At 39.6% G+C, this 25,294-nt stretch overlaps 2 protein-coding genes across 5 annotated transcripts in view; one reads left to right on the top strand and one right to left on the bottom strand.

The window, feature by feature from the left end:
- The first annotated feature begins 258 nt into the window (after window positions 1–258).
- TM6SF1 (transmembrane 6 superfamily member 1) lies at window positions 259–21,183 on the top strand. 4 transcript variants are annotated; one of them, XM_064517302.1, is made up of 10 exons: window positions 260–547; window positions 2,288–2,391; window positions 3,785–3,882; window positions 4,841–4,944; window positions 5,825–5,907; window positions 7,335–7,456; window positions 11,745–11,849; window positions 14,027–14,119; window positions 15,187–15,306; window positions 20,862–20,955. In XM_064517302.1, exons 1-10 carry the CDS (start codon window positions 456–458, stop codon window positions 20,868–20,870), a joined length of 930 nt encoding a protein of 309 aa, XP_064373372.1. In that variant the 5' UTR covers window positions 260–455; the 3' UTR covers window positions 20,871–20,955. The 4 variants fall into 4 exon arrangements, with proteins under 4 accessions (XP_064373370.1, XP_064373372.1, XP_064373371.1 ...); XM_064517301.1 differs by having other exon boundaries at window positions 20,402–20,955; XM_026121263.2 differs by having other exon boundaries at window positions 262–547; window positions 20,806–21,183.
- A 1,212-nt stretch (window positions 21,184–22,395) lies between these two features.
- Window positions 22,396–25,294, bottom strand: part of HDGFL3 (HDGF like 3) — a 39,977-nt gene continuing 37,078 nt past the window's right edge. The window contains exon 6 of the mRNA XM_064517303.1: window positions 22,396–23,757. Within this exon, the coding sequence (XP_064373373.1) occupies window positions 23,752–23,757 (6 nt within the window). The 3' untranslated portion in view covers window positions 22,396–23,751. The remainder of the gene's footprint in view (window positions 23,758–25,294) is intronic.

Below are 25,294 nucleotides of genomic sequence, written 5' to 3'. Positions count from 1 at the left end.
CGCGGCCGCCGCCCCGCGCTGCCCGGGGCCGTTAGCTGCCGGCCGCCCCGCGGGGCCGCTCGCACAGCGGACACGCCGCCCGCCGCCGCCGCCGCCGCCGCCGCGCCTCCCGGCGCTGCCCGGCTGCCGCGGCAGCTCCCCCGCCCCGCCGCCGCCGCCCCCCTGCTCCTGTCCGTGCCGCGGCCCGGTGCCCCCTCCCCGCCCGCCGCGCGCGCCCCGGGGCGGGCAGGAGGGAGGGAGGGAGGGAAGGGGCGGCCCGCGCGGGCCGTGAGGCGGCGGGGCGGTCGCGGGGCGGCGGGCAGAGCCCGGCGGGCGCCGGCCCGGGCGGGGGCGCGTGTGCGCGTGGCGGCGAGGGGCGTGAAGCGCCCGGCCCCGGCCGCGGCGTCGGCCGCCTCGGGCAATGCGCGGCGCTCGCTGAGCAGCGGAGGACGCGGCTGCCGCCTCTCGCCGCGGGCATGAGCGCCTCGGCGGCCACCGGCGTCTTCGTGCTCTCGCTCACCGCCATCCCCGTCACGTACCTCTTCAACTGCCTGGCGGCCGGCGGCAGGTGAGGCGGGCGGGGGGGCGGGGCGGGCCGCGCCGCCTGAGGTGACGCGAGGCGAAGCGAGCGGGTATTTTTAGCGCAGCCGGAGGGCGGCGGCGGGGTCGGGGTCGCCTCAGAGCCCGGTGCGGGCTCCCGCCCCGCTCTGGCTGCAGCCGCGGCGCGGAGGCATCGGCGGAGGTGGCGGCCGCAGCCCTCCGCGCGGCCCGGTTTCGTAACCCCCAGTGCCAGCGCGCCCCGGCCCCTCAGAAAGCAGGAGCCCGCCGTAAACGCGTTGCCGCTCCTCGGGAGAAGCCGGCGCGCTCACGGGTCCGCGCGGCGTTTCGTGACCTCGCAGCCTGGAGCGTTTCGTAATTTCATCGCTTCAGGATTCGCTCCGCGTTTTTAAGGCTTTGCTACATCTGTGCCCCCCTCGTTTCCCTCTTCCTGGAGGACAATTTTTTGTTTCTCGCCGCTAGAGAAATGCTGAATAACACTGGCTGCCTGACTTGATCCGTTGCCAATACGTATTTCGAATTGATAAACTGCAGTGAAAAGTCACCGCAGCATTAGCAGCTGTACCGCTGCTGGCGAAATTCATCACTGGGAAAACAGGCTGGCAGGAGATTCAGATCACAAAATACATCAAGAAGCTAGTAGTGCTGATCATGGCTCGGGGAGTACGTGTGTATGTGTGCTGAAATATTTCATCTTGCAAAGTTTTTAAAAGTTTTAAGTTTCACTAAGACTGAAATTGTCAAAATCAGTATTATTTGTTTGTGCCTAATTTGTTTTCCTGAGGCGCAGAGTGCATGCTATGTATAAAATCATGTGCCAAATATTTTTAGCTTGTGATTCTGGAGTTTACCTAATCCCTCCTCCCTTTTTTTTCCTTGTACATAGGCACAAAAGCAAGGACAGACAAACTGAGACAGAATTTCAGTCTTGAGGAGAACAGAGTGCAATTTAGCCATTTAGAGAGGAAAGCCAATTTCAAACATTTTTTTAACTCACTTTTTGTGGGGGAATGAGACAAACTTGCTTTCGTGTCAGAAATTTTTGTACTTTCCTCCACCACCGTCTTACATGCCCTGGCGTTACAGCCACCATCTTCGGAGGAAAGGTCTGTTCTGCAGAGCCCATCCCATTACTGCCAAAGCCTGAGCAATCCTTCCTTATAGGGCCTGAGAGGCCTTTGGTAGCACCTCCAGCTCCTGTCAGTCCGAAACTGGAAATTAAATCTAGATCCATTATTGGTGCTCATGAGACTGACATGCTTTTATTCCGAAATACGTAATTTCCTGAGTAGATAACTTATTGCTGAGGTTAGACTGAAAGTCCCTCATGAACCTTTTTGGCCTTGAAATCTCTCCGTTTGTGACTTTCACCTCTCATTGGCCTGTAAAGTTTTCCAGCATTTTCATTTCTTTTTGCTGATATCAGTATGAAAACTGATTTTAGTCAGACAAATCTAGATTTCTGGATATGTTTATCTAGCTATTTTAGTATTTTCTTTTTTTAGATGATCACATGTGAAAAGACAGGCACATAAATTCTGCAAAACTACAAAATGAATACTATGACAAACTACGCAATGGACTTGAAAAGCAGCCTTTCTAATTACTAAAAGTTACTTTAAGACTATACACATTTAAAAGTGCTCTCTTCCTGTGAGGATAGCTGATAAGAAAAGCCAAAAAGCAGAATTCTTTCTGTCTTTTCTTCTGTCTTTCTTTTAATTTCTCTTTATTTTTAATACTGTTTCAGTTCCTGGGCCATTGTTGCAGCTGGATTACTGGTCCTGACTTTTATTGCTCTGTTGGCTCGTGTTCTTGTCAAGAGAAAACCACCGAAAGACCCACTGTTTTATGGTATGTATTGGTAACAAGGAAGCTGAATTCAGAGTGTATCCATTGATATAAAAGTATAATATGTGACAGTTATTACACATTGAACATTAAAAGCATGGCTTCAGAACTCAGTCCTGTGAGGTGCGAAGAAGCCAAGAAGGAAGTAAAGACTAGGGGAGAAGGAGGAGAAGTAATGCATCTTTTGAACCTCTCCCTGAGCCAGATCTCCCACTGGAAAAGAACGGAAATAAAGTAACAGTCAAGCTGGGCTGTGAAGATGTTTGAAACATGATCATACCTGCTCTATCAATATCCTCTTTGTGGCAGGGCTTAGACAACGCAGTAGACTCCTCATGCATATCTCATCCCGAGTGGACTCAGCTGGAATTTTTGGATCTTTTGGATCAATGGCCTCCATGGCTTGGTTTCTCGTCTTACGATCAAATTCCTTCATTCTCCCATTATCATTAGGTTTCTGTGTTAACACACCTTTGTGATACAGAAGAAAGCTCATATCTTCCCAGCTATTGCTTGGCACTGCCTCCAGACTCAGGCAAACACTTCTATACTGATATTTTGCCGTAAAAGAAGAGAGATGATTATGTTTTGAAAGGAAACCTTAGATTTAGATTACATTCTAGCAACAATTTAGAAGAAAAAACACTGCTTAATTGCTGTGCCTTGAACTAGCCCAAGTTTGCCCCTTAAGCTGGAAATTTTACAACATGGACCCATAGGCAATATAGAGTACAAACTACCTGTATTTGCCCTCTATCTTTGTTATGATTACTAGGTGTTTGTCCTCCAGTGTTCTCAGTGATGCTGAGAACTCTCAGTTCACACTGAAGTCAAAGGAAATAAATACCATATATCTACCACAAATAAAATCCCCGTCTCAAATGAGTGACTCTTTACCTTGCCAGATAGGTCTCCTGTGGACTTAAATGGCAAATACAGTTTTCATTGCTCACTTTCAAAAATGGCAAGTCACATTTCCATCTCCTTTTCCTTTTTGTCGTCCTTTCCCCTTTCCAAAAGCTGATTACACTCAGGATTGTGTACCTTGTGTGACAAAGATCATTCTGAAGGGCTACATAGTCCCTTTCAGCAGATGCTGATTTTCCACTGAGATTAATGGGGAAATGTACAGGATTTCACATTCCTAAGAATACCTTTCTAATGAACCTGGTGGGCTAAACACCCATAATACTTAATACTTTTTAATACTTAAAAAGTGCTAAGCTACATGCAGAAAGTCATGTTGTACATTAGATATCTGTGACTTCTAAAGTAGATACATCTGCTTTGATAGATGTTAATCTCTATGTGTCTGAATATTTCAGCCTGTGAATTAACTGTGTGATTCCAAGACTTTTCACGTTCAGTAATTTTTTATTTTCCTTTATAATTACAGTTTATGCTGTATTTGCCTTTACCAGTGTAGTCAATCTTATAATTGGACTGGAACAGGATGGAATTATTGATGGATTCATGACCCATTACTTGAGAGAGGTAAACAATCATTTGGCTTACAGATTTAAATACAGTCTTTACTAGTATTTGTCAGAGAAAAGTAGCCACTTACATGTCCAAAGGATCTTCTTGAGTTTGGTCATTAACATGTTTCATTATTGTTAAGGACAAAGTTTTCACTGGCTCCTGTTGAAAAAATAGCACACCTTTCAAGCTCCAACATTATGTCATTTAGTTAAAGTAATACTGGTCAGTATTAACTTCCATGGCAATTATATAGACTGTATATAGGTTTGCAGAATTCCACAGGTGCTCAGCACACAGGAGTGGAGGAGTACTGCATTACCTATGTACTTTACCAAGAAAGAAAAATAATATTTTTCTTTACTTCTGCTTGATCACTCTAATAATAAAAGGAATTAAAGTAGAGTTAAAAAATGATGTTGCCAGATACCCAGTCAGCAGAATCTGCTGGCTGCTGAATATCAACATCCACCAAAAATAGCTCAGTAAGAGCTCGATATGAAAGTCACTGAAGTCATTGAAAAGATTCCATGAATCTTTCATGGAGTGTCAAATGGGTTGGGCCCTACAAGGTTAAGTATTATCATGATTAGTATATTCAATCAATACCATTCTAGGTTGCTAATTATATCTTTATTTGTTAAACTTTAGGATCCTAGCTTTTATTACTGGAATATAGAAAATTAATATTTTGATAATGTAGCAGAACATTTGACAGTCACATGCGGACAAGAAGTTTTCCCTTCTGTCTTGCAGCCAGTTTTGTGGATATGTAAGCGATTTCATTATTCCTGGTCCTACCTAAGTGAGGTTTGTGTCCTGAAACATGTCTGCTGATAGTCAAAAAGTGTATCCCTGGACTGAAAGAACATCAGTTACTGCCCTCAGATTGTTTCCTGTTATTCTTTCTTAATTGGTCATTTCTGACACCTCCTTGAATCACTGTATACTTTTTAAAATAAATTTTCTCTAGGGTGAACCATATCTGAACACAGCGTATGGCCATGTGATCTGCTATTGGGATGGCTCAGCTCATTATCTGATGTATCTCTTGATGGTGGCAGCTATTGCATGGGAGTAAGTCATTTGGATTTGTGTACTGTTTAATTTGCTTGCCTCCTCATACAATTTAGAAAAGGCTTTTCTATGTAGTATTTACATTTTTCTTTCCAGATTGTTTCATGCCTTGGCCCAAAACAATGCTATTAAAATTCCATTACTTTCAGGAATTGTACCCCCACCAAAGTTATCCTTTCTCTCTGTTGAATAAAGAGCAACAAATACATTAAGTTGTGTTCCCTCTGTTTCACTCTGCGGCACAGTCCATAGCCCATCTACATGCTTTATGTTATTTAGAAAAGGAAAGCTTAAAGAGGATGTACAGTAAAACCTTGTGATACTCTTCTTTGAAATAACATATTAATGGTAGGAAAACTATATTTCTCAGCATTATGTTTTCTTTTTCAACTGTGTTAGAAGGCATTGTGCAGTTTAAGAGACGATGATTATTTCTAGAGGCTCTTATGTTCTTTGATGTTACAGAAGGAATTTGAGAAAATAAGTACTTACATTCAAATTCCAGAGGATAATGTACCTTTTGGTAACAGAAGCACTACCAGAAAGAAAAAAAAAACCATATGTATTTTATAGTCTTGCACAACAGGTGACTTGTGCAAAATCACACACTCAGCCTTCAGGTGAGAGAAACATAATGGCAAATAACTAAGAATGCACAAATCCTATGCTGCTCATGCGATAACCTCCTCATACATGAATGTAGGATTACTCTAGGTCCACAGCTGGGAGGCAGGATTCCACTGTTGACTTGTGGTACAGATTTTAAAACATTTACCTCCTAAGGTACAATTATGGCAATCAGTAGAATATTTGAGGATGATTTTGGGTAGCGGGATTTTACGGATGGTGCAATAATTTTTTTCTTTTTTTTTTTAAACAGACAAAGTTATAGAACCATTGGCCTCTACTGGTTAGGTTCAATTGTCATGAGCATCATTGTCTTTATGCCTGGAAACATTGTGGGTAAGGACATAATTTATATAACTAACTTTCCCCTGTGAAACATTTTCAAAATTCAGCATTAAGCTATGTATACTTTATTGCAATATTAGTTCCTTTCTGTAATAATATGAAAGAGGAATTTTAGGAACATCAGTAAAACAGATGCCAAGTATTTCAAAATTTAAATTTGAAACAGGGAAGATGGAGACTAGCAAAAAAGCCCTTTTGATTTGTATTGTTCTTAAGAAAAAAAAAAGTATTGGATTTTGCTATACCCATAAGGCTTTCATCCAAATGAGGTTTAATTTAAGCAGTGAGACAATAACTGTCTCTTATTATCATTAAAAATTATAAATTTTATAATGCGTAAAAATTACTAATGTAGTTAACAGTCTGACTTTCAAACAGTGTACAAAAGGCATCCAAATTACTTTTAAAAGTAAAATCTGAAATGTACTCTATTTTGAAAATAAATTTAACATTCCTAGATTTCTAAGATAAATCAGTGCATACTTGTGCTGCTGGAGGTTAAGAATTGTAATTAAAAAATTTACATCACGTATTTACTGGCAGGTGGTCCTTTAAGAGCTTTTTCCCCCACCAAATTAAAGAGTTTTTTATTAGCAAAGCTTAAGTTAATAATTATGTTGATGCGAAGTTAACCAGGATGCAACTGACATAAATGTTTATCTGTCCAGATCCCGTGGTCAGCTTTGAAAAAGCTCAGTGTAACTTGGGTTTTTAGGAGAGAGGAGAAATATTCATGGTGCAGCCTGGAACCAGTCCAGCTCCCTCCTTTGTAGGTACACACTCCCACCGCAGAGGCAGCCAGCAGACTTACTGGGACAGTATCTCTGCCTCTTTCCTCTATGGAAAGCCAAGAAACTTGTTTTCTACAGCATACCTTTTGTTTTCCATTTTGACACAGAGGAGCCAGTGTAAAAGGCCCCATTTTACCTGATTTACCCTGGCTGAGGATAGATCTCTGAATTTGTATTTTGTCCTTAAGTATTAGTACAGGCCTGTAGGAGAAATCAGGACTTTGGAAACCAAATGTAGTATCAGATCTTTACGAAATAGATCAGTTCCTTTTTTCCATTTTTTAATGATCCCTCTATTTGAAGCACATTTCATTAAGAGATTTCAGAGTTCTTCCATCCTACAAAGTTATCTAGTATAGAGTGACTGAGGTGGTTTCCTGACCCCTCAAAAACAATCTAATTTCTAAAATGTCACCCTCTGTGATAGGTTCTTTCTCACCTGTGGCTCTACCACTGTTAAACATACGATTTTCAACAAGATTTGCATGTTGGTTTAACAGCCATTCCTAATGTTTTATATTTGTTACTATAACTGCTTCAGGTTTGATGTTCCATAGGGTATTTTTTTAACTACACTGCAACACAGTTTACAGATTCTTCATGTATCTTATGATTATTTTTTAATAGGAAAATACGGAACAAGAATGTGTCCTGCTTTTTTCTTAAGTGTACCATACATTTGCCTTCCCATATGGGCTGGGTTCCGAATCTATAATCAACCTTCAGTGACTCATGATACTCCAGTCAAGGTAATATTATTGCATTTAAGTCTTGGCTAGTGTTACGAAGACTAAAATGTGCTTACTGTTCCTACTGAGTTTTATAGGTCCCTCAGTGAGAGTGGAATGTGTTACAACTGTTCACTGTTATGACAATGGCTGCCAGGTTGTGTAGACACTGTAAAAATATCCATACTGTAAGAAAATTCATTAAGGTTGGTTAAAGAAAAAGCAAAAGTATCTCAAGTTTAGAGTAAAGGACTCAGATTTATAGATGTTATTGTCCTGCTCCTCTCTATTTATTCAGTTTCTGATTTTTTCAATTTCTTAGCTGTAAAATGGAAACAGTGGTACATTCCAGCTTCATAAAGCACCAGAAAATCCTTATATAAGCTCTGCAGAAAAGTATTCTTCTTCAGATGATTTACAGCTTTCATGTAATTTAGTCATTTCTTTTTGAAACATGGATTTCACAATATTAGATTTTAGAGGTAAGATATTAGCATATTAATTGATATGAAAATTGTTTAAACACTTTCTACTTGTCCAAAAATATGTTTATCTGTAAATACAGTATTTCCTTACAAACTGCATAGGCCTTTGTCTTTGAATTTAATGGTTGGGCTGTATTGTGATTGCTAACTGAGCAATTAAAAAAGGTAGCAATAGTTAATGCACTTTTTTACCAAAAAAGCTCCCCAAACCCTGCAGTACAAAGCACAGAACAGATACTTAACGCTTTGTTGCCATAAGCAAGCCAGTTTATTGCCACAGCACACCGTATCAGTTGCCAGTAATATAATCGATTAATATTTTTGCATCACAAGAGCCCCTGAGTCTCAGTCAGGTCCATTCTATAGCTGAAAACAGACACAGATGGTAGGAGATAGCACCTATTCTGCAGCTAATAGGCAGTCAGTGTGCCGGGGCATATTCTGCGGCATAGAATAACAGCAGATGATGCACTGACAAATTTTCCCAGAAATGTATGAAAGATGCCATTCAGCCATCCATCCGTTATCCTTAAGTAGGAAATAGCGCTATAGACAGATGCTCATATCTCCTGAAGTTTGAAGAACCGCTACTGAATCATCATTTTTAGGGCAAATTCCTATGAAAGGCAAATTAGGGGAAACATCAGCTGCCAAACCCTCTTATACCATCCTGTAGAGGCCTTTAGGAAACCACATGTCCCATCGCAAGGAAACTTGAGCTCATTTACATCAGGGAGTCCATAATTCTGGGCCAGAATATACATTCTTTAGAGTCATTAGGGTAGAGATATTAAGCGTAGTTAAAGGTAGTGATGGCATCTGTTTACCATATGTATTAGTGAGAACATTCTTTGCATGGAGGATGGGTGAAGGTTTCCGTTTGCTCGCCTAGTATCGGGAACACTACAGAAATTGCTATTACAGAAGATATGTTACGGACTGCTCATTTGCTGAAATATAGCCATGTCTCCTGTGCTATTGAGGAGCTAAACCATTTACCTAGGTTCGATATTTTACTTTGGCATGTATTTTGGAAAAACTTACTTTTTAATTGTATTTCAAAAAGACAGTGAATAAAAAGCTGGTAATCTGAAAATTTAACATTGCACTTCTTAGTGAATCCTTTTTTGTAAAGCAAGAAAATGTAGTAATTCTTTTAAATGTTATAGTGCAAGTATATACACAAATACTTACATGAAAACATCAGAAGCAAGGTATATTCTGCTGGCTAAGCTATCCATGGCTATAATTTTATTATAAATCAGTTAGAAAAAACACTGAAGAGGGAGGAGATAGTCAAGTTTTGGCTATTTTCTGATAGAGGAGGGTGCATGGGAAAGGGATGGAGTTATGCCCTCCTTTAGAATCAAACCAAACTGTACTACAGTATTTCACAAAGCCCAGTAGACTTATGTACAAGTATAGTAGCTAAGGAAACAGTTTTACAGTAATTTCAAATTCATTAACAAAATTAATACCCATAAATTCAGATTTACATCTGAATTCTGCAGGGACTGACTTCTGTGGATAGCATACAAGATTATTCCTAATCCTTAAAACTGATCATGGAAGGAGCCTCTGAGAAGTTATAGAAAAGAGCTTTTCCTTGGGAAATGACAGAAAATGCTAACTATGCCTATACACTTCCTTGCTACACAAAAGGAACAGCAGGATTGGCAAAATTTGTGCAGAGTTCCATGTTTTTTTCAATAAATGGGAAACCCGTAGCAGGTTATGTCTGCTCTGCTAGTATACTTAATATGTAATTCATTTCAGCATGTATTGGTGTGGATTTTGCTGTGTTAAAAGAAGGGAAACAGAAATTTACTCAGTAGCTGAGCTCTGCCAGTGAAGTGCTGCTTTCAGGACACGTTATCTTTTAAATTCTTGATCCTTCTGCTTTTTTAAGTTTTGTGTTTTCATTTTGTTTGTGTAGGTGGACACAGAGAGAAAAAAGGTGTTAGTTTTCTGTACCCTGCAATTTAACAGACTCATTTTACAGCAAAGTTTGTTTCCACTGTTATATTGGCTTTGTCTCTAAAACCTCTAAGTACAAAGTTATGCTGTAGCTTGGTGGGCACATTAAATAGGTACAGCCATATATTACACTTGTTGAAAAGAAGGAGTGATACATATGTAAGCTTAATAATTAGACAGAGTAGAGACAAAATATATCAACCTGTGAACTTTTCATTATTTTTAGATAGTCCACATCTGAAAATTACTTGTAACTCAGCAGCCATATGAAGGCTTTGTCTTTCTTAGGAATAAATATTAGGATATAATTTTTTGTGCAGGTAATACTATAAATATTCCTACGCTCGTATTTCAAATACTGTGAAGTAACACAGGTTCAGGTCATAATTACCATACTGCCAAAACAGACCTATTGTTCTAGTATGAAAAACAAAAAGGATGTGGCATAGAACTCTTTCCAAAACATAACCTTTTAAAAAAATAAATAGCTTGATGAAAGGGATGGCCTGTGGGTATAAAATGGCCTTATTTGTGTTAAGCTACAATTCAGATTGTGTAGTTCTTACTCAGGAATTGTGCTTGCAAGATTTGTTCTCCCATTTCAGTAACTTTGAGTATCTTGATTGTGAGTGCTTCTAATTATGCCTCTACATCCTAATTTTTGTTCAGTGCTTTTGGAGACAATACCATAACTATATAACAGGAAGGAAATCAGGTCTTTGTTTTTGCTGTGTGCGTGCCAACACATGGCTAATAAAAAGGAAGAGGAAATGAGTAACACATATAAATGGGGAAGTTTTCCCTATAAACTGCAGAAAGATACTCTGATGTGCATATAATTTTGGCCATGAATACACAGTGCTGAAAGTGTACCCAGAATTATTTCCATGGTTCCTGTAAGTTTTACCATGTAGGCAAAGAGATCTTTTTTGGTTGCTCTTCTATCTTAGGTATCTATATGGCCTTTGTTACCATAGAGTCTGAACACTTCACATCTGCATGCATGGTACTGGGGAGAATCCTATTTTGTAGCTGGGGAAAGGAGGCACAGAACAGATCAGATCCAGTACTTTGGTGTCCAGCTCTCAGAGGAATCCATACAAGACAGTAATAAAAGAATTAAAAGTGAGTTTTCCACATGCTGGGTACACATATACCTTTCATTATATACTCGTGCTATATATGATGATTTATTATTTGCTCACTGAACTCAGCAATCTTGAATGGCCACAGAAAAGCTATCCTTTTATCCCTGTGCGAGTGATATTCCATTAATTTCAAACCGTGTCACAGCCTGCTGAAAACCAGTCCACTCACTGTCAAGAATGAGATGAACCCTCATTTCACTGTTCCTCCCAACAGTCCTTATAAAGTGTATTAGACCCTACTTCGAATGTTTGAGACAAATAAACCTACCTATCCAGAGGTTTTCTACAGAGGGACATTCAGGAACATGAATTAATTCAAATTAATAATAGATGCAACTTTAAATGAAATTAGTTATGCTCTTTTTAAGCCTTGTGTGAACTCAGAGTTAAAATAGTATTAATTTGATTTAGCCTGCTTTGAAAGTAAACTAATCTATATTAAAATGGCTTTTTTTGGATCCATACATTTCTAGACTTTATTCAGATTAATATTCTTGATAGTGTCCTACAGAAGAGTCCTAAGTCACATTTTTAGATGTGGTATCTTTCTGTCTCTGAAATCAATGGAGAAATAGGGTAACATAACTGAGAACTACCTGCTTCTTTCATGTTTTACCACTTGACCCTTATGGCAGGGACTGACTTGGAGTTAAATGCATGTCATTTGGGATGTGCTACTAAACAGATTCTATATTGCAGGTGGTTCAGGAAGTCCAGAGGAAAGGACTCTTAAGACGACCAGTAGATTTAATCTTAGCTGCATACCTCATTTTAGCAACGGGTTTTTGCATATTTAGGGGCATGGTAAGTTGAAGGTATTTTAATATTTTGGCCTCAGATTTTCATTTAAACTTTTAAATTTCTTTTTTCTAAAAGAGATGTCATAGTGCCTGTGTAAAAAAGTATGTACATTTCAGTCACGGGAAATTCTTCACTTTTCAGGGTTGGAGCAGGCCTTAGGCATATAAAGGACACATTGATTATTTATGATTATAATTACTGTTGCTTTGCTTCTCCATTTTTTCTGTGTAAATTATGTTTTTCAAAAGAAACTATATACACAATAGCAAGAGTAAATAGCATCCCAAGTGTAGATCAACATGACCTAAAATGTTTTTTGTTGGGCTAGTGTTTTACATTTATGCCTAAAAACGTGGAGGCAAGCCAAGTAAATTTAATCTATATTCATGTCTTTCTAAACAGAGATATGTAGTTAAACTCATATAGGAAACCAAACCAAACTAATTTACACTGTCTGAGATAAAGCAGAAATGAAAAAAACCCAGGTTTTATCTAAGTTACCTGAATTTATACACATTGTTTCTACTTAGCAACAGCTGATTTTTTTTTATTTTTATGTCTGTTTTTTAAGCATAGCTGATGATAAATTCAAAATTTTTGAGGGAATTAAACAGTATTGAAAATGCTTGTTGAAGTAGGTGAATCCAGGAATAGGTAAACCTAGTTTTTTGTCAGCTTTAAAGCATTGGCTGCCTTAGGCAAAATGGAAATTGCATAACATTAAGTGAACAGTCCTCAAATGTTTAGGCATCTTAGACAGCTGCCTGCTTGCTTGATTTGGAGATCTGGTCCTGTCTAGAATAATGCAAGTAACAGGTGATGAAAGGTATCCATAGCAACATTGTTTACTCAGTGCAGATAGTCCTTTTGTGGTTCTGCTGCTCACATTAATGTTTCATTTTTTGCTTTCTGTTTCTCTGAAAAATTGCCTCTCAAAAATATTTTACTTTTTTTGCTTCTAACTTATTGTAGACTGCTTCATTTCTTATAGATCATGATACACCAGAGCACCACTGCTGCAGGTTAATCACCTGTTTTGTCTATAATTTTGCTGTGGGAAGGGTTATCTCATGCTCTACCATCTAACTTGATTCTGCAATCCCACTTCTTCATTTCTCGGAGAAATTTTTTGTTGATTTGGGGGAGGGGGGGGAGCATGTGGTCATTTCCTTATGCATTTCCTCTACCAAAGCAGGGACTGCTTCATTGGCCTTACTCCTGCGTACAGAGATCAGCTGAACATCTCTGTGTAAGCTGCAATAACCACGACTCAGTGAAATGGTTAATCAAGAGTAATCCATTAAAAGCAGACCCAGACCTCCTTCTTGGATGCCTATGTTGGAAAAGAAAAAGGAGGATTACCCATTGCTTGTAAATCTTTGTATTTTTCTTCAAAGCCACACAACAAATACACATGAAGTTAAGTTGTGCAAAACATACTGTCCAGCTTTATTGCTAACTTAGGCATTAACAATGCCTTGCTAGAAATACTTACCGTGATAGCTATTGACACAGATTGCTAACTCATTTTAGAACTGTATTTTTTGTGGTAAGATTTCTAAGGGCTACTATGTAAATACACTTATGGAGGAACTGGGTGCTCTTCATGCTTATTGGTAATTTTGTTCTCTGTACAGGAGTGTAAAATCCAATAATCTCTCATTTTTGCCACCACTTTTAAACCTGCCTTTAAACACTTTTTTGTAACACCTGTCTTTGAAATCTGCATTGCTCTCCACTGCTACTTTGCCGTAGCGCAACTCAGACTACATACATAGCTTGCTATCCTGAAAATGGGTGCTTAACCTGAAGTTTCCACTGTCTGAGCACTTTTCCATTGGAAAGCTCATTTGTTAGGATCAAAGCCAGGTTGTCAGAACAAATCAATAATGATTATACTTCTGCTACAACACAGTCAACTGACTATTCTCTTCCAGTGAAAATCTTTCAAGTAGGCTGTTAGCATTTCCTTGCGAGCCCTTTGAGCAGGAACTGAGAGGAGACTGTTTCAGCCTTTACTGGTGATCAAATGGACCACCTTTCCAACAGATTTTGAGCAAGCCCTTTGGGTAGCAGTACTGCAGACAACTACTGAATCTTTAGGGCTAATAAAAGGTATCAGGTTAGCTCATTTTAGAACAAATTGCTTGTTCACAGGAAGTTTTAAAAATTCTTCTTAGATTGCTCTGGATTGCCCTGCTGAACTCTGCCGGCTATATATCCAACTTCACGAGCCTTATATAAAAGATCCTGCTGCCTATCCTAAGCTTCAGGTAAAGCACTGACTGTGGAGCATACAGTGTTATAAAGTGATTTCTTAACTGGCACAAAGATGAAGCCATGGGTGTTTACAGCCAACACAATCAATGAGGGAAGTATTTGTTCATGGCAAGTTAAACTGTATTTCACATATTCTACTAAACAACCATTACAGGGTATCAGCTCTTCACAGTGATAAACCGAACTTGGATTCAAATCAGTTACCTAGAGTTACACATCCTAAGTGCTCAGGCTTCCTTTAATATATTCCATGAAATAAATCCTTTTTTTTTTTTTTTTTTTTTTTTTTAAATCATTACCCTTCTTTAGAAGGGCAAAGCAGACTTTCAGTCTGGAATAATGAAGCAAAAAGGGGTGCAATAGGACTAGATTCCTTAAGCTCACTTTATACTTCTGTCTTCAGTGACACACTCCATTAAAAATGATTAAAAAAAACAAAAAACAAAAAAAAAAAAACAAGACCTGTTTACATGAGCATTGCAGAGGAGGGAGTGATTTGATTTAGGTTTCTTAGTATTTGCAAGGTTGCCACTCTTTTGCAAATCTTGCTGCTGTATGGGGGCAGTGCCACAAGTGGTAACAGAATTCACTGAGGAGACAAAGTGCAGAACCCAGAAGGCCCTGGTGGACCTGTTCTTGGTGGGAATAGGGGTGGCTTGAGTGTATCTCACACTCCAGAGCTGGGAGTGCTATGGAGCTTTAGAAATGGACACGTATTATGTTGGACAGCGAGTTCGGTTAAGCCAGGTTTAGTGGCATGGCCTCACAGATGGAAAGGGGTAGGAGATGGCAGGACATGTCCTGGGATGAAAGGGATTTGGGTGGGACAAAAAGACAACAGACATCAGTATTAGTTGAGGCCATAGGGGAGCCAGATCAGTTAACAACATCCAGGTGCACAACTCTTCTCAAGGAAGTTGTAGCTGCAAAAAGGCCTGGGAATCATTGCTCCAAGGAGTGTAGTTTTGAATAGTCTCAGTTCCTCAGTCAGCAGCTGTCTAATTTTTAAATGCATCTCCCTTGTATTGCAAAGCAACTAATGTTTCTGTTTAAAATGCAGATGCTGGCATACATGTTCTACTCTGTGCCATATTATGTGATTGCACTATATGGCCTACTGGTGCCTGGTTGTTCCTGGATGCCCGATTTAACCCTTATACATGCTGGAGGACTAGCTCAGGTATTTCTTGTAAAATGTTCACTCTTTAATTGCTGGCAAATACATAGAGAACTACAGAATGAATAAGGGGCCCAGTGCTTTACCGTTATCATGCTAGTTTTATGCCATTGTAACTCAGATCATTTTTTTTATATCTGTAAAGAACTAATTTAAGGAAGTGGAGCATCAAGCTTATTACATGTCTCTAATGGCTGCACTCTTGCTTTGGTAGACTGTTCTTTTCCCCTTCTACAGAATATTTTTATTGGGCTCATTTAAACCTTATTAAGCACCATGCATTCTTTAGCTGAAGCCATGAAGGAAGCCTGTTTCAGAGCTGTAACAGTGGACCATGTTAAAAAAAAAATTATTTCCATAATATATGTTGACAAACTACCTAGTTTGAAAAAACTAAATGGAAAGAGTACTGACTAGTCACCTAAAATAGAAAACATCGGTTGATGATGTTGGTATAGCAGTGGGAGCCTCCCAGACCACACATCCCAATAACGCTAAGACATGCTCACGTTCCCAAAGGCCTACCAAAGATCATGCTTTTGTAACTCATTCTGTTTTGCTTCTCTTAAGTAAGTGAAGATAGTTCATTACTAGTTGTTGCTGATGATTATGAGAAGACTGAGACAAAAAAGTCAATGAGAACTAGTGAATTGCCTCTCATATCATACAGATAAACATATGACATTTGAGATGGTGACAAATAATTGATTTGTACTGCGTGTAGCAAATGAAATGTGCTCTGAACATCTAGACAATGCAGAAAAATACATATATAATCCTGTAACAATAATGAGAACATAGGGACACAGCAATAAGTGTAATTTGAGTACCGCTATTAGACAAACACAGACCAGCACTTTGTTCCCCATGCCAGAGATAACAATCACAGATACCAACTACAATCCAGTTTAACTGTCCAGTAAGGATGGGGGAGTGACAGTTTATTTTCTGTTTGTGAGCAACTACCACAGAGAATGAGATGACTTTTTAATAGCTTATATAGAATCTTGAATCACCAAACTATCAGAATGGAATCTGGCAAACATATTAATGGAGAGTTTTAGATGCTCGAAAGGTATCATAAACTTTATACAACTGTTTGGCCCAAATCTAATCTAAAAAAAGCACAAGCTAGCTAAAGTAGGCAACCCAGCGTCAGGAACCTCTCTCTACTGACAGATTACTCAGGTTTCATGAATTCCCCAGGCAGTCAGGAAAGAAACCACTCCTTCAAAGATTATTTAGCACAGGGAAAAGTAAGCCAAGTCAAAACATGCTATCAAAACCTTGCAAAGTTACCAAAGTGCTCACACTCCCAGATTGGAACTTTTTTAAAAAACAGAAAACCCACAAGTGTTTCCTATAACAAACATTCATTTTGTTTTTTAAATGGCATTTCATATCTTGTATCCGTATGATTAAGATATGCAACATTTTATTGCTGAAGCCTAAAAAAATATATATATAATATATCCTCTGTTGTACCTTGTGGTTTGGTTTCAGGATAATGCTGATTTATAAGTTAGACAAGGAGGGGGAAAGCTATTGGTAATCCAAAGCTAATGCTCACATATTTCCCTTTTTACTGTTTGAAGTTTGTCTTGGGCACAAGCAAAAACTCTGTGGGTTGACAAGAATTAACTGACTAAAAGAATGAAATGTTATTGCACTCCCCCAATATTTTCCTGATTGAAAGAAAACACATCTTAAAAAAAAAAAAAACTTTAAAGTTTTGAGTTAAATATCACAAAGGCATTTTCCAATACTTGAATGCACTGCAGAGTGAACTTCAGAAATTTCACAACTGAAAATGACTTAATTGATTTGACTTGTTCCATTGTGAGCAACTCACGAAGAAAACAGGAGTGTGACTTATGATGAATTGAGGGCTCACTTTTAGATTTTTTAGGCCATTTTGAGTCACAAAACACTACTTCCAGCTTTGTCTACACTTTTCTCAAGTTAAAACACTTGTAATTTTAATTAAACATACATAGTTACTGAAACATGTTTTGTTTTCTGTTATGAACAAAGGCCTGAAAAAGGTAGAACTAAAGATGGAAACCAGAGGCATTGCCCCATGGGAACCAACACTGTTAGGATTTTTTAAATTATTTTTACTTCTGTCATTATGAAATACGCACTTTTTGCAAATACAAGTCACAAAATGCCATGTGATGCATCTAAACAAAGAAAAGAATGCCTGAAAGTGCATAGCCTTTCATGGCAAAGAAATATACCTTTTAATACTTGGCTTTTTTTCCAAATTACATACACCTCAACTTGAATTATTCTGTTACTGACATTCAGACTCCAAAACAGGGTGGGACCCTCTGTTTGGGCTTTCTGAAGCTCCAGGAACAGCTCTTTAAATGTCACAGGACTAAAGTACAGGAACTTTGATTATACAAAAGGGTTTGGTTCGCCTCTGTGAACTTGATAAATTGGTGTTCACCTGTGCAAGTGAATTATGGGAGAAGAGATGAAGAGTTCCAACCTCTTGAGCCATGCCCCTACACACTACCCTTTCCATTTCACCGACTCCCCATAGTCCATTTCCCTTCCCCATTCTCTAACTGAAGTATAGAATGTTTTTCTCTCTTTCTCCAGCCAAGTGTTTTACTTAATCCTGCAATTTCTGGTGGCTAGTTTCTGCAGTGTAGAACTGCAGCATAGCCTCTTATCTACAAGGGAACTAAACCGAAGGAACAGAGATGTCTCCAGGTTGCCCCCTCCCTGCTCTCTCTCATGGCCTTCCTTAGGCTGATGAGACCTGGGCCAAACCGCTCTGAAATCTCTTACAATCTTTGATTTTAGTAGGTTTTAGAGAACGAGCAAGGGCACACGTGCACACAGGGTGAAGGAAGACTTCAAACCTTTTTTCAGGCCCTCCTCTTTCCCTAACTGGAGTGCTTTCTTGATTGCAGGCCAGCAAATACTCCAAGTACTGCCTATGAGCAATCTACAGCCAGAATATGGTAAAATCTAAACCCAAACTATTTCATACAGACAACAAGCTAAATTAGTACCAGGCATATGCAAATTGCAGTTGTTAAGCTGAACAGTGCCATGTCCAGCACCAGGCCTCTTGCAGTTGTTGTGGAATGGCCTGATCGGCAGACTGGCCAAGGCTTCGAGATTAAAAAAAGGCTGTATGTTAGAGAGAGAAGGCTATATTAGAAGTTTATCCAAAACAACTTATTTGGTTAAATTTTCAGCCAAGGTTTGGGTTTTTGATCCTCAAAATTCTCCACTGAAAGAAAGCACCAAGGAATAGCTTAAACTGCTCTCACTTACCTAATACCAGCCCATTGCAAATGACTAACAGTCCTTACTGCTTGGAGCTATGGATCTGGTGGGAGTCTGTCTGGTACTTGAAACAAGAACTGGATTGGGCTACTAGCAAATGATTTAATACCCACCCTCCCCCCCCCCCCCAAAAAAAAAAAAAAAAAAAAAAAAGAAAGAGATTGCAGAAGCCAAGTTCATGGAAAGGAAATGAGGGAACACATGAGATTAGAGGCATAACACAGTTTTCATGGAGGTAAATCAAATTAACAAAAAACAAACAACAAATCACTGTGGTGACTTGAACACACCTGGAGATCCTCCCTGATAACGGAAGAAAAAAGGCAAGGTGTTATACAGATAAACAAGTCTAATAAACAGTAGCTTCTCCACATAGTGCCTCATTAGCCAGTGAGACTCCATCTGGACTGCAAATAGAACAAAAGGTAACAGTCAAATGTTTCAGGTTTTTATAATGCTGGAAACTCACTAATGCTCCTTGGCTCTTGCTGTAGGAAAGAAACCACACAATATGGCCTAGATCTGAAAGCCACATAGGAGGCTTTGGGAATTCTGGGTCCAAGATGAAGATGATTCTCCCAGAACCACAGTCACTTACAGCACTTTCTGACAGGGCTTGTGACCTTGGTCCAAAGTGCTGCTGGCCATGCTCAGAGCCAGTAGGGCCTTGTAACCCGGCTATGTACTTCTCTACAGAAAGTATCTTGTTCACCCCAGAAGAGGCCCTAAAGGACTACAGGGAGGCTGTTAGTACCTACATAAACATTAGGCAGCCCCAAACCTCCTACTCTAAGCCAGCTGGTGGCTGTCTAACTCCTTGGGAAAGCATTACCTCAAATACCATAGGCTGCCTGCTCCGAGATGGCTCCCAAGGTAAGGAAAGGTAGCAGGTATCTAAGCAAGACCACACAGGCACCTAAGGCTCTGAACCAGGTGAGAACAAATGGGCTGCAAGGGACAAGCTGACTTATTAGGCTGATATAAAAATGCTGCTGCTAACGTGCCCCTGCACATCTGTTTACTGAGTAATAGCTATTTACAGAAACATGCTAAGTGGCACTCTGCTGAAGTGTGTTTGTATTTGATTTCTTTGATTACTCTGTTTCCTAACTCAGGTTTGCTAGATCAGATCTCCTTTTTAAGTGGAGGTGTTTAGAGCCTCCTAAAAACCAATTTCTTTTTCTGTTTTCATGTATGGTCTCAGCCTAACCGCTTGCTTGAGGGGTGCATGTTAAGACACCTGCACTGTATTTCACTTACTACTTTGCTAACCATGAACTGAATTGTGTTCTTTGTGAGTCTAAATAACTCCTGCTGAAGCCAGAACAATGAACATGATTTGGCCATAGCGCACTCCACTGTATTACTAAAATTCTGCTGTCCTTTTTTCCTGCTCTGCTTCAGATCAAATTGATGTTTATCTTCTCAGAGTTCCCCATCCACTGCAAACTAACTAAAATTGGACACACGATAGTTAATGTGAACGAGCTGTTGCTTGAAATAGCAGGTAACAGATGGAGACAAAAGACAGCAACTATTCTGATGCTTCTATCTTTAAATGTTTGTTTATGCTAAAAATATGCTTCAGCTCAGCAAGCTTCTCTTTGCGTATAACCTTCACTGTAAACTTAACCTATACTTCAGAACTGCCTGCTCCTAGCCCAGAGGCCAAATTTTGCAGAAGTTTTCTGAAACCATCAGGAGTTCTGGGATTAGTAGCTGCAAGACTGAGTCTAAGATTTTTTTTTTTAATGTAGCTTCCAAGTTTTTATTTTCTAACTTTATTTAGAGTGACTGCCTGTCTGCTCCCTGTTGATGCCAAACACAACATTCCAGATAGGTGGGTGCGAGTCCTACCCCCACTGCTGTGCTGAGGCTGAGGAGTGCAGGGCTCTGCACTGATGCACGCTTCCCTGGCCATTTCCCTGGGGAAGAATCAGGGACCCTGTTGCATGAATTATCATCCATTAGCCAAGGATGAAATCCTACACATGGTGTTACATCAAGCTATGAATGACTGTAGTTCAGACTGTATTTTTTTACTGCTGTGCAAAAGTGTGACAGGTAATTCAGGAATAAAAGGGTTGGCTTGGAAAATGTCACTGGAGATGCAGGAGTGCAGATTATGCTGTCTTTCCAAAATATACATCAATTTTACCCTTTTTTAATATATATGTTATATACACACCACAGGCTCAGTTTTCCCATATTGGTGCTTCTCTTCATGCTCGAACTCCTTACATCTACAGAGTCCCTGAAGAGGCAAAACAGTTTTTCCTGATACTGAACATAATGTATGGGATTCTTCCCCAGCTGTTGGCTTACAGGTGTGTCAACAAGCCAGAGTTTTTTATGAAAACAAAAGAAGAAGAAAAAACGGAATAGCGCCACTGCTTTCAGTCACTCTTTTTGGCTATGTACATAATTGGCTTTGGCTGTAACCAAACTACTCAAATGGAATGCAAATGGAGTGTGTAAGATGTGTAAAATTGCACAATTGTGTAAAGTTGCACAGTCTGTTTTGTTTATCCTACTTAAAAAAAGGGAAAATAAAGACAACTGCTTTCAGTATCACTTCTCAACATTTTGATTTTACATTGCAGTAGATAATAGTTCATATAGCTATTCTTAAGTAAGCTGTTTTGACATTTTTAGAAATATTGCATGGAGTTAAACAATAATGATATCAGTGTTTTGCTTCCATACACTGAAGTATATCAGTGTTAGCAATTCACATACAAAGCTACTGTAGAATTTTAAGATCAATGTTTTTGAAGTGTCGAAAATTAACATACGTAACTCTGTCACATGCACATGTTTTATTTGTCAAAAAGTATGTCTTGTGGGTCAGCCTTGTTAAAAATCCCAAGAAATCTTTTAAGAAGCAATCAACTCTCATGGTAAGACTCCATATATGATAAGTAAATCATATAGTTTTGTTAATATTTTTAAGGATTCAATTCTGCAAGGACTATTCATCTGCCTAAAGTTAAGCATGTGCTCATCAGCATTTCTGAACTGGGCATGTGCTCAGTACCTTAAACAACATCAGGCCTTACACAATAGCATGCATTTTCAGAGAGGAAGGTTTTCTGCTGTGTTTCTCTATGCAGCTATTTTTGCTAATGATGTTAGGTCATAAGCAAGTAGCAGCATATAGAGAGACCTTGGTTCACGTGGTTTATGTTTCCGTTTGCAATTAGAACTATTTCTATGACTTTTGTGTGTGTTTATACTAAAAACAGTACATTTAGTGCTTTTCTCACAGATGAAATTAGCTGATACATTTTAGCCAGAAACACTTTATTTCGGGGTCCTTAATTTTGGATGTTTTGATTTAGAGAATTTTAATCTTCTTTTTAAACCTAATTGGTAACAAGAAAGCACCAGCTCATGTACATGCATGTTGCACCCTACACCGGGGGACTTTCAAAGCAGGAAGAAATTCATGCTCGAACACTCTCCAGCTGGACACTGAGGTGTAGTTCACATCAGTGCTCAGAAGAGAGAATCCATGGTTTTATACCTCCAGCCAAATGAGCAGGTCCAAAGTAACCACATCTCTCAGTCAGTGTTTCTTGGCAAAAAGGAGCTGATGCAGTCATTTCCTCCAGCACCCAACCTCCCTGGTGTGGACTCCCTCCGTATACGCTAGAATTTGGGACAGCTCCATCTCCAAATGTCTTCCCAAGAAAACAAACCCAGAGCTGTTGGGCACGCTGTCTCACAAACAGATATTTGAGCCTCTGATGTTACCGCTAATGTTTTTAAAGAAACTTTGAATACATTCAAGGTGAATTTAATAACCTCCTGTTGTCCAGAAAAGGCAAAGTACAGAAAAAAATAAAGATCTCACCTGCACTTGTATCTATTATGGTCAACTCATGTTAACAGAATGTTTTGCTTTAATACTTGACTTACATTAATACCTCACATTATTACACGTATGAAGCCAAATATGACGCTAACTTAGTTGCTTACAACCTCAAACCTTACTCCCAATACACATTCCAATAAATTTATTCTGTAAAAACAATACATTTTTTTGTTTTCTTTTTGTTTTCTTTTTTGTTTTTTTGTTGTGTTTTTTTAAGTTTTTTACAGTAAACTCGTCAACTACAAACCTTGAATACGCAAAAGATGTTCCAAGGACAAGCATAACAAGGATTGATAAAACCAGACTAAATATGTTTTCACAATAAAAGCTGGCATAAAAATAAATAAAAATCTCTATTATCACAATAGCAACAATAATGTACACAGAATAATGGATTTGGAATGCTTACTTACTAGTCTAGTTCTATTTCCAAAAGGAAAAAAAAGCCAGAATGACAGCATCCTTTTTTAAGCCTTTCATTATTTAAAATTGATGTTTTCTTTTGGTTTCCCATAGGGTTCTATATCACAGTAAGCTTAAAAATGGAAAGCATCCAAATGAATGATCTCAAATTGTGTTGGCATTGGAAAAAATCCTTGTATTAATCTAAAGAAACACAAAAAGACTTTCACTAACTCCACATATAGGAACTAAGTCAGATAGTGTACATTACATCATGATTTTGAGAAGTATTAAGAGTATAACTAGCTAGGTACTTCTAATAAGGAAAGGTATTTTATTACATTATTGAACTTTGCAATGAACTCAACTGAAGAGGTTTTTTTCTTTCATGTTGTAAACTGATTAAAAAATAAGAAAGAATGGATATAGGGCAATTTAAAGTTATGTTTGTAGGTGGAAAATATTCTTGTAGCATTGCATGTAGGGGACTTATTTCTATGATTTATTTTTTTAAATGCTGATTTAGAATGATTTAATTTGGAGTTATACCTTTTCTATTTAGAAAAGGAATCTAAAACATGTTCAAGTATGCAATATCTTCATAAACCCCAGCCACTGGTAAAGGGCAACTTCATGCAACCAAATAATATGAAAATCAAAAAGTAACCCTTAGAAAAAAGGGTAAAATGTCATTTCTGCAAACACAACAGATAGGAATGTGAATAATGTGCATACAAACTGGGATGCTGCTGATGATACTAATGAACAGATGTGGTGACTCATATCAAATCCAAGAATATTAGACAACCAAACATGTAACCTTCTTGTTTTCCCTTAATATTCAGCAGTCATTATGTTGGTTAAGTCTGAAAGAGAGAAGAAAAAGAGAACCACATTTAATGTAAGAAAAAGCATGCTGCAGCAAACTTCCTACACTTCAAAGTCCCAGGTACTGTAACTACATGGTCTGAGCAGAAATATTTTTTTCTAGAGAAAACTGCTTATGTTACATCAACTAAACATATCACTACAAAATATTGAAGAACAGAGTTTAAAAGTAAACATTTAGGGCTTTATTCAAATAAGCAGCTTCAGTCATGCATGTGGATTGGTTTTTGTTTTCCCCAATCATTTAATCAAGAATCTTGCAGTATACTTCAAACACAAGCAAATTCTGAATTTTTGCAGTACAATACATCATTGATAAGCTTAATGCAAAAGGTTCGGAGCTCACTGCTGTATTCCTGAACACCTTGTGATGAGAAGACTGTTGTGTTCAAACAAGCGGACACTTAATAGGCATGAAGACAGATACACCGTTTTCACAGCTAGCATGTCCGTACGTTACTTCGGGAGAGGACATAGTCTGGCTCGGCGTTCTCTGTGAGGTGATGACAGAAAGGGGAGAAGCTCCCACTCTGTGACTGATTCAAGGTCAGCTCTTGCTTCCATTGACATTAATGGGAAGAGGACCAGGCTCCTCATGATCATGGCAAGTGTCTCCAAGTCTCATTTTCTTATTAAACAGAGAGAGCAAAACTCACAGTCGTAGGGATACATTATTTTTGTCCAACAACATGAAGACCTGGCTTGCTACATGACCACCTAGCACTGGGCAAGACTTCCCTTCTCCTCTGTAACGAGCTCGGCGTGTGAATGCTCATCCACCCGCACCCTGACAGACGGAAAGAAACACAACACACAGCCAGTATGAAGGAGTTAATGTATTTGGTGTGATCATCCAGGAAAATAAAACATCATCAAGGAATAAGGGGGGGGTACAGGGTAAATCCACTGGGGGTGACGGGATTTTCATTTTAAACAAGATCTGGAAGAGAATATGAAAAGAAGACATTTTAACATCCCTGTGCTAGTCGTTTCCTGCCTAAGCTCTCTGCCTCGCTGGTCGCCATTCCCGACTGCGTGAGGTGCCACGGCCAGCAGGGACAACGCCTCTCTGTCCCAGGGGGCAACAGCACACCGGTGCCCGCGCAGGGCTCCGGGCCCTCCGTGGAGTCGCCGCGCCTCGGAGCGGGCGGTGTGGCTTGCTCAGAGCGCTGCCGTGCAAGCGGGCCGTAACGGAAACCCCTGCTTTCCGCGTGGGAGGTCCTGGTACATCCTGCCTGACGACACCTGAGAAGGGGGTATTATAAAACGCTCCTGCACGCAGTAACGGCCTACAGAAGGGTGCCCTGAGCCCGCGCCCCCCCGAGCCTCGGTGCGGCCCGCTGCAACAGGGCCTCGCTCGCGCGGGCACCCGCTGCCACTGCTCTCGCTCCTGTCCAGGAGTCAGTCAGATCATACTTACAGACGCTTTGGAGACGTGGCTTGGAGGGGTTCACTGCCATTTCTCTTCCCTTCAGAGGGAGGTGCAGGCATCCATTAAAGCAATTACAAAACGAT

This window comes from Dromaius novaehollandiae, chromosome 10, assembly GCF_036370855.1.
Source record: "Dromaius novaehollandiae isolate bDroNov1 chromosome 10, bDroNov1.hap1, whole genome shotgun sequence".
NCBI classification, from domain to species: Eukaryota; Metazoa; Chordata; class Aves; order Casuariiformes; family Dromaiidae; genus Dromaius; species Dromaius novaehollandiae.
Note: the sequence above shows the minus strand (reverse complement) of the source record. Positions and strands in the feature narration are given on the sequence as shown.

Coding starts and splice junctions, on each gene's coding strand:
- TM6SF1 (XM_026121263.2), top strand. CDS start 456: ATGAGCGCCTCGGCGGCCACCGGCGTCTTCGTGCTCTCGCTCACCGCC. Junction 2,392..3,784: donor GAAAGACCCACTGTTTTATG/GTATGTATTGGT, acceptor TTATAATTACAG/TTTATGCTGTATTTGCCTTT. Junction 3,883..4,840: donor TGACCCATTACTTGAGAGAG/GTAAACAATCAT, acceptor AATTTTCTCTAG/GGTGAACCATATCTGAACAC.